Here is a 14461-nt window from a genome sequence, read left to right as displayed (position 1 = left end):
CTCTTCCTTTAACCAAATCACTACGCTCACATTTGCTCAAACCCACTACCTCAAAAGTACCTGCAGGAAGCCGGCTTGCTGTACAGAGCACCAAAATGAAGTACACTTTGTAGAGAGTCCGGAGAATCCCAAATTGGCACACAGAGGTAAAAGTAGATAATACTAATGCTCTTTTTAGGGCAGCATGAGTGAGCAGTTAGGCCTATTGGAGGGCAGTGCTAAGCATTTGTTGTACTCATAGAGGCACCAAATGAGACACACACTCAAGAATAAATCCGAGACCAATTTATTAAAATAGTATAGATTTGTACGTCATTTTTAAGACCATGAACACTTTTCCAAGGTAAGTACTTTCGGAGATACGATTTAGCAAAGTTTGGGAAGTATATCACCTTTGTGTGCAATTACGCCACCATAGGAAACTATGGATACACATTAGAAAATGTATAGAAAGTCAGGCAATTCTTTCACAAAGTTCACCTTCTTGTTTTAGGTCGGTGTAAGGACCAGGTTCAAAGTTCCAGCAGGGGAAGTTCGGGCGCGCTCCTATCTGTCGGGAGCAGAGTTCTAGGGAGTGTTGGAAGCTGGTGTGCAAAGAAGAAGGAGGATACAACCGCTCTTCAGTGGTGTAAATATCACCTTGAGGCTAGACATCAAGGACTGCACCTAGCTCCACATGTACTGGGCTACAAGACATTAGGACAAGGCACTCTGCAGGGGTCAGTCCTTAGTCCAACCCAGTTTCATATTGACAACCATCCTCTGTCCTTATTGGTCACATCTTTTGGTGCCATCTGTAAGATTTATGAGGATGGCACCCAACTTGTCATAGCCTTGGAGAAAACTGGGTCAACCCCTTAGAATACTGACCATCCATGCTTGTCGTCTGTTGCTTCATGGCTGAGACTTCCTTCCTTGAAGGTTGACTCCCAGAAGACTGAGGTGCTCCGGCTTTCCATCCGACTCCGGCTAGACCTCTTCCATCCTCCTTCTTGGCCTCCCTCTCGCCGTACTCTCCCAAGCTGTAAATTGCGTAAATAATTTGTGCTTTTATTTGGAGGAACATCTGTCCTTGGAACGACAGACTAACCATCTTTCCTCCTCTTGTTTCCTCCTGTTAGGGGTGGACAGTGAAATAGCCCCATCCCCCCTCACTCAGGCTTGCTGGATTGTGGTCCCGGCCACGACCCTTAGTCGATTTGATTATTGTAATGTTATGTTCCTTGGGGTCTCAGCCGGGGTGCTGAAGGAGCTTCAGTGGACCCAAAGTAGCTCTTCGGTTACTACCTTCCTGCTCAGTTTCCTCTGCTCTTGATTGGCCGCCCTGGCTTCCGCTGGTTAAAGGATTTCTTTTAAACCCCTTTGCATAGTCCACAAGCCCGTCTATCCCCAGATGTATCAGAGTCAGGTTTGGTGGTAGCACCTTCCCTGTGCCTCCGCTTTTGCATAAGAGGCTGGCATTGATAACATTTGGAAAAGCCTTGAAGACCTGGCTGTGCACACATTACCTTCACCTGCTTCTCCTGTTCTGGTATCTCAGGGTGCTGCTGTTTACCTTTTCTGTAGCAGGAGGACATTTGCGCTCAGCATCTTAGCGCCAGGACTCCTTTCCAGTATTTGCACGCTTATGACGTGTCATAGCATGCCATTGCCAGGTTCCACCGCCGGCCACCACCATCCCATGTGTTTGATAAGAAATGTCCTTGGTGCCCAGTGGGTTTTCTGCCCCCTTTGGTGCCAGATTGGTGACAACACAAAGAAGAGGTTTCTCTCCCTGCTCTGAAGTGGTGAAGTTCACAACCCCGCCTGGGAAAGTAGCGCTGTATTTGTGGAAGTTTCATCCTCCACAGCCAGAGGGTAAAGGAGACAGTAGGACAGATCACACCCTTGATTCATGCAAGCCACAAACTCATCAAGCGTCCATCCTTAAGGCTGTGGCTTCCAACCTGCCCCTTCTGGGCAGACATGGTCAAGAAGCCTACTGTCAGCACTTTTTACCTCGCATACATGCTGCCACTCTTGACACAAGAAGTGCCTGAAAGAAAAGTGGACAAGATATGTCCTAACTGGCTAAAAATGTAAGGATTACTCCCAACTCAACACTCATCCAGCAAGCAGCAATGCTCCTGAAATCCAGATACTAGATGAAAACAGACGTCTGCAAGGAAGACCTTGTCTAAAACTATTAACATCCAATGCATCTAAACAGAGCCCACTTTCTGTAAGATTCACCTGTCCCCTTCACAATTGCACCTCATCTTTTTCTATTGTACAACAGAAAATGTTTACTTCACACGTACACATAAACGTATGGTGTCCCCTGCACAGTTTATTAAATATAGTCTCCCCATAACACTTTTTAAGCAAAACTACTGCAATATGCAATGTTCTTTATTTCTATAAAAAGTTGAAAATGGGCTTATTTCTTCCTCACAAGGCTTGGGGTGACAGGCAGCGTTGAGCTCAGGTACCTCGACTCAAAGACACCTACAGATAAACCTCCATACATAGGACCATGTTAGCCCCATTTATCTGAAATAGGAATCAAAATATGAACAAATGTTGTTTCTGTTTCAATGGATTGAGTGTTTTGCTGGCCTGCTTAGATTGAACGGTGAAAGGCTAATTTCCTGTTGTATTTTCTAAATGTTGTGTTGTGTTGCAGCTTCCTATCTAAAGATGGCCGCTGTTTAAAGGGACGTCCATCCTAGGAAGTATCATTTTTGTGGGCGGTGTCAGAGCTCGCGGAAGGGCGTAGCGTCACATGAAGGAGAGTCGTGGAAGTGCATGAAGCCATCTTGGGTGGCTGCAGGTCCCACTCCAGCTCTCGCAATCATTGTTCGCGCGTGGAATGATTTGGGCGGTTCCAGGCTCCGTTGATTGGATGGTCGTAGTTTTGATGCAGGACTTCATGCTGCCATGCTCTGTGTTAGGCCCGCACTGTCCTTGATTCTTGGAGATGCAATGTCCGGTGATGAGAGCTGCAGACTTACTTCTGCTGAAGAGGACTCCCTCACTCTGGATTCTAATGAGTGCAAGTTGGGGATCTCTTTAATGAGGTGTAGGTGCCTCCCTCTCCTCTGAGGTACATCTGTGAAGTAGCAATGGGTGGAGATGATAACGTAGTGTAGGGTCTGAGTAGGGTGCATTCTCCCTTCGGCATCTCCAGAACCCAGAACCAGTTGAGGGTGCTTTAAAAGCCATGGCTCACATTTGTACGTTCGGCGGTCCGGGTGTTCTGCGGGTTGTGATAATGGAGCTATCGGAAGAGAATCCACAGATGTTCACGTATTGCTGGAAGAGAAGAGAATAGCCTTGTTCAAGATATACTTAATGGGGCCGATTTTCAGAACTAACTTAAAACAAAAGCCTAAACTTACTACTTTTGGTATTCACAGAAGGCATTTAGTAGTAATAAAGTTAAGATTTTGTCTTAAGTTTGACTTAAGTTTGACTTAAGACAAACTTAAGACAAACTTAAGACAGACTTAAGACAGACTTAAGACGGACGTAAGATGGACTTAAGACAAACTTAAGACAAAATCCTAACTTAAGTCTGTCTTAAGTGTGTCTTAAGTGTGTCTTAAGTCTGTCTTACGTTTGTCTTAAGTCTGTCTTAAGTCTGTCTTAGGTCTGTCTTAAGTTTGTCTTAAGTTTGACTTAAGTCAAACTTAAGACACACTCCTAACTTTACTACTACTAAATGCCTTCTGTGAATACCAAAAGTAGTAAGTTTAGGATTTTGTCTTAAATTAGTTCTGTGAATCAGGCCCTATGTAATTAATATTACATAACATAGAACAGCAAGACTCTCACAACAATAACGCATCTACGTTAAATAACCTTGCACGGCTCTGCCTGGTTAGTAAATCTAGAGTAATGCAGTGCAGCGTAAGTCACTGCTTGCGTTACCCTGTGTTGTGAACGCTTTTCGCGGGTGGAGTGTGGCTGTTTCCATGCGTCCACCCATGGATTCCGAAGCATTCGCAGATTTACGAGGAACACTAAAGAGGGAATGTGTCAAAATACTACGTTATGTAACTAGATGTGTAGTGAGGAGAAGAGGTGAAATAGGTTTATTTCTGCTTGTTATGTTCTCTTCCTACACGTGCTACATTCTGCCGGACACACGTAAAGAGGAGCAAGCCTCTGAGGTTTGTTTTTGTGCAGGGAGTTCCTCCTTCACAATCCAGCCTGACACAGAGACCCCCTTGTACCATGGTTGGAGGGGGCCTCCGTTGGCGCGAGGCTGCCACAAGTGACCAGTGGGGAGGGAGAAGGGAGGTGTCGTATCTTGGTGAATAGCGCCTATTTCTCTTCTGTTAAAAGCCATCGACTAAGACTCACACTTCATAAACACCGCCAATGACACACAAGAACACATTTCTTGATTGGATTTGATTCTTACGTCATCGGTTTTGCCCCTGCTTCCATTTCAGCGGCTCGTAAACGGCCCGGTCCGCGTGCTGCAAATCCTGGAAATGAAACAGGCAGCATTAAAGAGATGCCTCGGACAGGGCACCACTGTCTCAGGCCCTCCCTGGGGAGCCATGGGGCAAGCAGGGGCTTCTGGCCATGGCTGTGGGGGCCTGGCTTCCCAGGGAGGGCAGCGTGGGGTATAAAAGGCTCGGCACTAAAATACACCGAGAGACTAGTAACGTGAGAGCGCAGCGCAGAGCTTGTCTCGGAAACAAAGAAACAGCTCAATACACTGAAAACTCAACACTGCCCCCTACACAAAGGGATCGGTACTCACAGCCTCCGTGTAGGACTATAGCTTCCTAGCAAAGATGCCCCCTCCGCCCCTTCTCTAGGGTACACTGGGGCAGGTTTCAGCACAGCGCCAGTGCTCTGGGGCAGGTTATAGCACAGCGGCAGCGCTCTGGGGTAGGTCTCAGCACAGCGGCAGCGCTCTGGGGCAGGTTTCAGCACAGCGGCAGCGCTCTGGGGCAGGTTTCAGCACAGCGGCAGCGCTCTGGGGCAGGTTTCAGCACAGCGGCAGCGCTCTGGGGCAGGTTTCAGCACAGCGGCAGCGCTCTGGGGCAGGTTTCAGGACAGCATCAGGGCTATGGGGCAGGTTTCAGCACAGCGGCAACACTCGGGGGTTGGTTTCAGCACAGCGGCAGCGCTCTGGGGCAGGTTTCAGCACAGCGGCAGCGCTCTGGGGCAGGTTTCAGCACAGCGGCAGCGCTCTGGGGCAGGTTTCAGCACAGCGGCAGCGCTCTGGGGCAGGTTATAGCACAGCGGCAGCGCTCTGGGGCAGGTTTCAGCACAGCGGCAGCGCTCTGGGGCAGGTTTCAGCACAGCGGCAGCGCTCTGGGGCAGGTTATAGCACAGCGGCAGCGCTCTGGGGCAGGTTTCAGCACAGCGGCAGCGCTCTGGGCAGGTTTCAGCACAGCATCAGGGCTATGGGGCAGGTTTCAGCACAGCCGCAGCGCTCTGGGGCAGGTTTCAGCACAGCGGCAGTGCTGTGGGGCAGGTTTCAGCACAGCGGCAACACTCTGGGGCAGGTTTCAGCACAGCATCAGCGCTCTGGGGCAGGTTTCAGCACAGCGGCAGTGCTGTGGGGCAGGTTTCAGCACAGCGGCTGCGCTCTGGGGCAGGTTTCAGCACAGCATCAGGGCTATGGGGCAGGTTTCAGCACAGCATCAGGGCTATGGGGCAGGTTTCAGCGCAGCGGCAACACTCTGGGGCAGGTTTCAGCACAGCGGCAGCGCTCTGGGGCAGGTTTCAGCACAGCATCAGCGCTCTGGGGCAGGTTTCAGCACAGCGGCTGCGCTCTGGGGCAGGTTTCAGCACAGCATCAGGGCTATGGGGCAGGTTTCAGCGCAGCGGCAACACTCTGGGGCAGGTTTCAGCACAGCGGCTGCGCTCTGGGGCAGGTTTCAGCACAGCATCAGGGCTATGGGGCAGGTTTCAGCGCAGCGGCAACACTCTGGGGCAGGTTTCAGCACAGCGGCAGCGCTCTGGGCAGGTTTCAGCACAGCATCAGCGCTCTGGGGCAGGTTTCAGCACAGCGGCTGCGCTCTGGGGCAGGTTTCAGCACAGCGGCAGCTCTCTGGGGCAGGTTTCAGCGCAGCGGCAACACTCTGGGGCAGGTTTCAGCACAGCGGCAGCGCTCTGGGGCAGGTTTCAGCACAGCGGCAGCGCTCTGGGGCAGGTTTCAGCACAGCCGCAGCGCTCTGGGGCAGGTTTCAGCACAGCGGCAGCGCTCTGGGGCAGGTCTCAGCACAGCGGCAGCGCTCTGGGGCAGGTTTCAGCACAGCGGCAGCGCTCTGGGGCAGGTCTCAGCACAGCGGCAGCGCTCTGGGGCAGGTCTCAGCACAGCGGCAGCGCTCTGGGGCAGGTCTCAGCAGAGCGGCAGCGCTCTGGGGCAGGTCTCAGCACAGCAGCAGCGCTCTGGGGCAGGTATCAGCACAGCGGCAGCTCTCTGGGGCAGGTTTCAGGACAGCATCAGGGCTCTGGGGCAGGTGTCAGCACAGCGGCAGCGCTCTGGGGCAGGTTTCAGCACAGCGGCAGCGCTTTGGGGCAGGTTTCAGCACAGCGGCAGCGCTCTGGGCAGGTTTCAGCACAGCATCAGCGCTCTGGGGCAGGTTTCAGCACAGCGGCAGTGCTGTGGGGCAGGTTTCAGCACAGCGGCTGCGCTCTGGGGCAGGTTTCAGCACAGCAGCAGCGCTCTGGGGCAGGTTTCAGCACAGCGGCTGCGCTCTGGGGCAGGTTTCAGCACAGCATCAGGGCTATGGGGCAGGTTTCAGCACAGCATCAGGGCTATGGGGCAGGTTTCAGGGCAGCGGCAACACTCTGGGGCAGGTTTCAGCACAGCGGCAGCGCTCTGGGCAGGTTTCAGCACAGCATCAGCGCTCTGGGGCAGGTTTCAGCACAGCGGCTGCGCTCTGGGGCAGTTTTCAGCACAGCGGCAGCGCTCTGGGGCAGGTTTCAGCACAGCGGCAGCGCTCTGGGGCAGGTATCAGCACAGCTCCAGCGCTCTGGGGCAGGTTTCAGCACAGTGGCAGCGCTCTGGGGCAGGTTTCAGCACAGCGGCAGCGCTCTGGGGCAGGTTTCAGCACAGCGGCCGCGCTCTGGGGCAGGTTTCAGCACAGCGGCAGTGCTCTGGGGCAGGTATCAGCACAGCGCCAGCGCTCTGGGGCAGGTTTCAGCACAGTGGCAGCGCTCTGGGGCAGGTTTCAGCACAGCGGCAGCGCTCTGGGGCAGGTTTCAGCACAGCGGCAGCGCTCTGGGGCAGGTTTCAGCACAGCGGCAGCGCTCTGGGGCAGGTTTCAGCACAGCGGCCGCGCTCTGGGGCAGGTTTCAGCACAGCGGCAGCGCTCTGGGGCAGGTATCAGCACAGCGGCAGCGCTCTGGGGCAGGTTTCAGCACAGCGGCAGCGCTCTGGGGCAGGTATCAGCACAGCGGCAGCGCTCTGGGGCAGGTATCAGCACAGCGGCAGCGCTCTGGGGCAGGTTTCAGCACAGCGGCAGCGCTCTGGGGCAGGTATCAGCACAGCGGCAGCGCTCTGGGGCAGGTATCAGCACAGCGGCAGCGCTCTGGGCAGGTTTCAGCACAGCATCAGCGCTCTGGGGCAGGTTTCAGCACAGCGGCTGCGCTCTGGGGCAGTTTTCAGCACAGCGGCAGCGCTCTGGGGCAGGTTTCAGCACAGCGGCAGCGCTCTGGGGCAGGTATCAGCACAGCTCCAGCGCTCTGGGGCAGGTTTCAGCACAGTGGCAGCGCTCTGGGGCAGGTTTCAGCACAGCGGCAGCGCTCTGGGGCAGGTTTCAGCACAGCGGCCGCGCTCTGGGGCAGGTTTCAGCACAGCGGCAGTGCTCTGGGCAGGTTTCAGCACAGCATCAGCGCTCTGGGGCAGGTTTCAGCACAGCGGCTGCGCTCTGGGGCAGTTTTCAGCACAGCGGCAGCGCTCTGGGGCAGGTTTCAGCACAGCGGCAGCGCTCTGGGGCAGGTATCAGCACAGCTCCAGCGCTCTGGGGCAGGTTTCAGCACAGTGGCAGCGCTCTGGGCAGGTTTCAGCACAGCATCAGCGCTCTGGGGCAGGTTTCAGCACAGCGGCTGCGCTCTGGGGCAGTTTTCAGCACAGCGGCAGCGCTCTGGGGCAGGTTTCAGCACAGCGGCAGCGCTCTGGGGCAGGTATCAGCACAGCTCCAGCGCTCTGGGGCAGGTTTCAGCACAGTGGCAGCGCTCTGGGGCAGGTTTCAGCACAGCGGCAGCGCTCTGGGGCAGGTTTCAGCACAGCGGCCGCGCTCTGGGGCAGGTTTCAGCACAGCGGCAGTGCTCTGGGGCAGGTATCAGCACAGCGCCAGCGCTCTGGGGCAGGTTTCAGCACAGTGGCAGCGCTCTGGGGCAGGTTTCAGCACAGCGGCAGCGCTCTGGGGCAGGTTTCAGCACAGCGGCAGCGCTCTGGGGCAGGTTTCAGCACAGCGGCAGCGCTCTGGGGCAGGTTTCAGCACAGCGGCCGCGCTCTGGGGCAGGTTTCAGCACAGCGGCAGCGCTCTGGGGCAGGTATCAGCACAGCGGCAGCGCTCTGGGGCAGGTTTCAGCACAGCGGCAGCGCTCTGGGGCAGGTATCAGCACAGCGGCAGCGCTCTGGGGCAGGTATCAGCACAGCGGCAGCGCTCTGGGGCAGGTTTCAGCACAGCGGCAGCGCTCTGGGGCAGGTATCAGCACAGCGGCAGCGCTCTGGGGCAGGTATCAGCACAGCGGCAGCGCTCTGGGGCAGGTATCAGCACAGCGCCAGCGCTCTGGGGCAGGTTTCAGCACAGCGGCAGCGCTCTGGGGCAGGTTTCAGCACAGTGGCAGCGCTCTGGGGCAGGTTTCAGCACAGCTGCAGCGCTCTGGGGCAGGTTTCAGCACAGCCGCAGCGCTCTGGGGCGGTTTCACGCTCTGGGGCAGGTTTCAGCACAGCAGCAGCGCTCTGGGGCAGGTTTCGATTTACAAAAGGGGGTGGTGATGAACAGAGTGTCTGAATTGAGCAGACCACTCTTACCCAGTCCAAAGATCAGGGCTTGATCCATCACCGTTATTTATCTCACTGCCCCATCCCAGCTCAGAACCTGGCTATATGCAAATCAGTCTGTCCCTGGCCCAGTGCATCATGGGAACAGGGCAGACTAAACTACCAAGCCAATTCTTCACCAGAAAGGAGACAAGCTACCGGGGACCGGTTTCTGGCATTTCAGCCTCTTCGGCCCGGCTTGCTTGAATCCTGATGGAGCAGTGAGAAAGGGACTCATGTCTGAGTATACCCTGCCACACCTATAGTGGCCAAAAACGATTTAGAAAAGGGGGTGGTGATGAACAGAGTGTCTGAATTGGCTTTTGTAGTTTGGTTTGCCCTGTTCCCATCATGCACTGGGACAGGAACAGACTAATTTGCATACAGCCAGGTTCTGAAACTGGGATGGTGCAGTGAGCTAAAAAACGGTGTTGGATCTAGCCCTGATCTCTTGACTGGGTGAGAGCTTTCTGCTTAATTCAGAGACTCTGTCCCTCACCACCCCTTGTTGTAAATACTGGGGCAGGTTTCAGCACAGCGGCAGCGCTCTGGGGCAGGTCTCAGCACAGCGGCAGCGCTCTGGGGCAGGACTCAGCACAGCGGCAGCGCTCTGGGGCAGGTCTCAGCACAGCGGCAGCGCTCTGGGGCAGGTTTCAGCACAGCATCAGGGCTATAGGGCAGGTTTCAGCACAGCGGCAGCGCTCTGGGGCAGGTTTCAGCACAGCGGCAGCGCTCTGGGGCAGGTTTCAGCACAGCGGCAGCGCTCTGGGGCAGGTTTCAGCACAGCGGCAGCGCTCTGGGGCAGGTTTCAGCACAGCGGCAGCGCTCTGGGGCAGGTTTCAGCACAGCGGCAGCGCTCTGGGGCAGGTCTCAGCACAGCAACAGCGCTCTGGGGCAGGTCTCAGCACATCGGCAGCGCTCTGGGGCAGGTTTCAGCACAGCGGCAGCGCTCTGGGGCAGGTTTCAGCACAGCGGCAGCGCTCTGGGGCAGGTTTCACGCTCTGGGGCAGGTTTCAGCACAGCAGCAGCGCTCTGGGGCAGGACTCAGCACAGCGGCAGCGCTCTGGGGCAGGTTTCAGCACAGCGGCAGTGCTATGGGGCAGGTTTCAGCACAGCGGCAGTGCTCTGGGGCAGGTTTCAGCACAGCGGCAGCGCTCTGGGGCAGGTCTCAGCACAGCGGCAGCGCTCTGGGGCAGGTGTCAGCACAGCGGCAGCGCTCTGGGGCAGGTCTCAGCACAGCGGCAGCGCTCTGGGGCAGGTTTCAGCACAGCATCAGGGCTATAGGGCAGGTTTCAGCACAGCGGCAGCGCTCTGGGGCAGGTTTCAGCACAGCGGCAGCGCTCTGGGGCAGGTCTCAGCACAGCAACAGCGCTCTGGGGCAGGTCTCAGCACAGCGGCAGCGCTCTGGGGCAGGTTTCAGCACAGCGGCAACACTCTGGGGCAGGTTTCAGCACAGCGGCAGCGCTCTGGGGCAGGTTTCAGGACAGCGGCAGCGCTCTGGGGCGAGTTTCAGCACAGCGGCAGTACTATGGGGCAGGTTTCAGCACAGCGGCAGCGCTCTGGGGCAGGTTTCACCACAGCGGCAGCGCTCTGGGGCAGGTTTCAGCACAGCGGCAGCGCTCTTTGGCAGCTTTCAGCACAGCGGCAGTGCTATGGGGCAGGTTTCAGCACAGCGGCAGCGCTCTGGGGCAGGTTTCAGCACAGCGGCCGCGCTCTGGGGCAGGTTTCAGCACAGCGGCAGTGCTCTGGGGCAGGTATCAGCACAGCGGCAGCGCTCTGGGGCAGGTTTCAGCACAGCGGCAGCGCTCTGGGGCAGGTATCAGCACAGTGGCAGCGCTCTGGGGCAGGTATCAGCACAGCGGCAGCGCTCTGGCGCAGGTTTCAGCACAGCGGCAGCGCTCTGGGGCAGGTATCAGCACAGCGGCAGCGCTCTGGGGCAGGTATCAGCACAGCGGCAGCGCTCTGGGGCAGGTATCAGCACAGCGCCAGCGCTCTGGGGCAGGTTTCAGCACAGCGGCAGCGCTCTGGGGCAGGTTTCAGCACAGTGGCAGCGCTCTGGGGCAGGTTTCAGCACAGCTGCAGCGCTCTGGGGCAGGTTTCAGCACAGCCGCAGCGCTCTGGGGCGGTTTCACGCTCTGGGGCAGGTTTCAGCACAGCAGCAGCGCTCTGGGGCAGGTTTCGATTTACAAAAGGGGGTGGTGATGAACAGAGTGTCTGAATTGAACAGACCACTCTTACCCAGTCCAAAGATCAGGGCTTGATCCATCACCGTTATTTATCTCACTGCCCCATCCCAGCTCAGAACCTGGCTATATGCAAATCAGTCTGTCCCTGGCCCAGTGCATCATGGGAACAGGGCAGACTAAACTACCAAGCCAATTCTTCACCAGAAAGGAGACAAGCTACCGGGGACCAGTTTCTGGCATTTCAGCCTCTTCGGCCCGGCTTGCTTGAATCCTGATGGAGCAGTGAGAAAGGGACTCATGTCTGAGTATACCCTGCCACACCTATAGTGGCCAAAATCGATTTACAAAAGGGGGTGGTGATGAACAGAGTGTCTGAATTGGCTTTTGTAGTTTGGTTTGCCCTGTTCCCATCATGCACTGGGACAGAAACAGACTAATTTGCATACAGCCAGGTTCTGAAACTGGGATGGTGCAGTGAGCTAAAAAACGGTGTTGGATCTAGCCCTGATCTCTTGACTGGGTGAGAGCTTTCTGCTTAATTCAGAGACTCTGTCCCTCACCACCCCTTGTTGTAAATACTGGGGCAGGTTTCAGCACAGCGGCAGCGCTCTGGGGCAGGTCTCAGCACAGCGGCAGCGCTCTGGGGCAGGTTTCAGCACAGCATCAGGGCTATAGGGCAGGTTTCAGCACAGCGGCAGCGCTCTGGGGCAGGTTTCAGCACAGCGGCAGCGCTCTGGGGCAGGTTTCAGCACAGCGGCAGCGCTCTGGGGCAGGTTTCAGCACAGCGGCAGCGCTCTGGGGCAGGTTTCAGCACAGCGGCAGCGCTCTGGGGCAGGTTTCAGCACAGCGGCAGCGCTCTGGGGCAGGTTTCAGCACAGCGGCAGCGCTCTGGGGCAGGTTTCACGCTCTGGGGCAGGTTTCAGCACAGCAGCAGCGCTCTGGGGCAGGACTCAGCACAGCGGCAGCGCTCTGGGGCAGGTTTCAGCACAGCGGCAGTGCTATGGGGCAGGTTTCAGCACAGCGGCAGTGCTCTGGGGCAGGTTTCAGCACAGCGGCAGCGCTCTGGGGCAGGTCTCAGCACAGCGGCAGCGCTCTGGGGCAGGTCTCAGCACAGCGGCAGCGCTCTGGGGCAGTTGTCAGCACAGCGGCAGCGCTCTGGGGCAGGTCTCAGCACAGCGGCAGCGCTCTGGGGCAGGTTTCAGCACAGCATCAGGGCTATAGGGCAGGTTTCAGCACAGCGGCAGCGCTCTGGGGCAGGTTTCAGCACAGCGGCAGCGCTCTGGGGCAGGTCTCAGCACAGCAACAGCGCTCTGGGGCAGGTCTCAGCACAGCGGCAGCGCTCTGGGGCAGGTTTCAGCACAGCGGCAACACTCTGGGGCAGGTTTCAGCACAGCGGCAGCGCTCTGGGGCAGGTTTCAGCACAGCGGCAACACTCTGGGGCAGGTTTCAGGACAGCGGCAGCGCTCTGGGGCGAGTTTCAGCACAGCGGCAGTACTATGGGGCAGGTTTCAGCACAGCGGCAGCGCTCTGGGGCAGGTTTCACCACAGCGGCAGCGCTCTGGGGCAGGTTTCAGCACAGCGGCAGCGCTCTTTGGCAGCTTTCAGCACAGCGGCAGTGCTATGGGGCAGGTTTCAGCACAGCAGCAGCGCTCTGGGGCAGGTTTCAGCACAGCTGCAGCGCTCTGAGGCAGGTGTCAGCACAGCGCCAGCGCTCTGGGGCAGGTTTCAGCACAGCGGCAGCGCTCTGTGGGTAGGTCTCAGCACAGCCGCAGCGCTCTGGGGCAGGTGTCAGCACAGCGCCAGCGCTCTGGGGCAGGTTTCAGCACAGCGGCAGCGCTCTGGGGCAGGTTTCAGCACAGCGGCAGTGCTATGGGGCAGGTTTCAGCACAGTCGCAGTGCTCTGGGGCAGGTTTCAGCACAGCTGCAGCACTCTGGAGCAGGTTTCAGCACAGCAGCAGTGCTCTGGGGCAGGTGTCAGCACAGCGCCAGCGCTCTGGGGCAGGTTTCAGCACAGCGGCAGCGCTCTGGGGCAGGTTTCAGCACAGCGGCAGCGCTCTGGGGCAGGTTTCAGCACAGCGGCAGTGCTATGGGGCAGGTTTCAGCACAGCGGCAGCGCTCTGGGGCAGGTTTCAGCACAGCGGCAGCGCTCTGGGGCAGGTGTCAGCACAGCGCCAGCGCTCTGGGGCAGGTTTCAGCACAGCGGCAGCGCTCTGGGGCAGGTGTCAGCACAGCGCCAGCGCTCTGCGGCAGGTTTCAGCACAGTGGCAGCGCTCTGGGGCAGGTTTCAGCACAGCGGCAGCGCTCTGGGGCAGGTTTCAGCACAGCGGCAGTGCTATGGGGCAGGTTTCAGCACAGCCGCAGCGCTCTGGGGCAGGTTTCAGCACAGCGGCAGCGCTCTGGGGCAGGTGTCAGCACAGCGGCAGCGCTCTGGGGCAGGTATCAGCACAGCGGCAACACTCTGGGGCAGGTTTCAGCACAGCGGCAGCGCTCTGGGGTAGGTTTCAGCACAGCGGCAGCGCTCTGGGGCAGGTTTCAGCACAGCGGCAGCGCTCAGGGGCAGGTTTCAGCACAGCGGCAGTGCATTGGGGCTGGTTTCAGCACAGCCGCAGCGCTCTGGGGCAGGTTTCAGCACAGCGGCAGCGCTCTGGGGCAGGTTTCAGCACAGCGGCAGCGCTCTGGGGCAGGTTTCAGCACAGCGGCAGTGCTCTGGGGCAGGTGTCAGCACAGCGCCAGCGCTCTGGGGCAGGTTTCAGCACAGCGGCAGCGCTCTGGGGCAGGTCTCAGCACAGCGGCAGCGCTCTGGGGCAGGTGTCAGCACAGCGCCAGCGCTCTAGGGCAGGTTTCAGCACAGCGGTAGCGCTCTGGGGCAGGTTTCAGCACAGCGGCAGCGCTCTGGGGCAGGTTTCAGCACAGCGGCAGTGCTATGGGGCAGGTTTCAGCGCAGCCGCAGCGCTCTGGGGCAGGTTACAGCACAGCAGCAGCGCTCTGGGGCAGGTGTCAGCACAGCGCCAGCGCTCTGGGGCAGGTTTCAGCACAGCGGCAGCGCTCTGGGGCAGGTTTCAGCACAGCGGCAACACTCTGGGGCAGGTTTCAGCACAGCGGCAGTGGTATGGGGCAGGTTTCAGCACAGCGGCAGCGCTCTGGGCCAGGTGTCAGCACAGCGCCAGCGCTCTGGGGCAGGTTTCAGCACAGCAGCAGCGCTCTGGGGCAGGTTTCAGCACAGCAGCAGCGCTCTGGGGCAGGTTTCAGCACAGTGGCAGCGCTCCGCGGC

The 14461-nt window shown here is 58.1% G+C and overlaps 1 protein-coding gene across 7 annotated transcripts in view; it reads right to left on the bottom strand.

Moving 5' to 3' along the window:
• Positions 1-270: 270 nt before the first annotated feature.
• Positions 271-14461, bottom strand: part of LOC147706644 (uncharacterized) — a 172469-nt gene continuing 158278 nt past the window's right edge. For all 7 annotated transcript variants that reach the window (XM_086933133.1, XM_086933132.1, XM_086933135.1 and 4 more), the window contains 2 exons: positions 4409-4475; positions 271-3294 (listed from right to left, as the gene is read on the bottom strand). In XM_086933133.1, coding sequence (XP_086789259.1) covers positions 4410-4475 — 66 coding nt within the window. In that variant the 3' untranslated portion in view covers positions 271-3294; position 4409. The remainder of the gene's footprint in view (positions 3295-4408; positions 4476-14461) is intronic.

Source organism: Lissotriton vulgaris, chromosome 7, assembly GCF_964263255.1.
Source record: "Lissotriton vulgaris chromosome 7, aLisVul1.2, whole genome shotgun sequence".
Classification (NCBI taxonomy): Eukaryota; Metazoa; Chordata; class Amphibia; order Caudata; family Salamandridae; genus Lissotriton; species Lissotriton vulgaris.
Note: the sequence above shows the minus strand (reverse complement) of the source record. Positions and strands in the feature narration are given on the sequence as shown.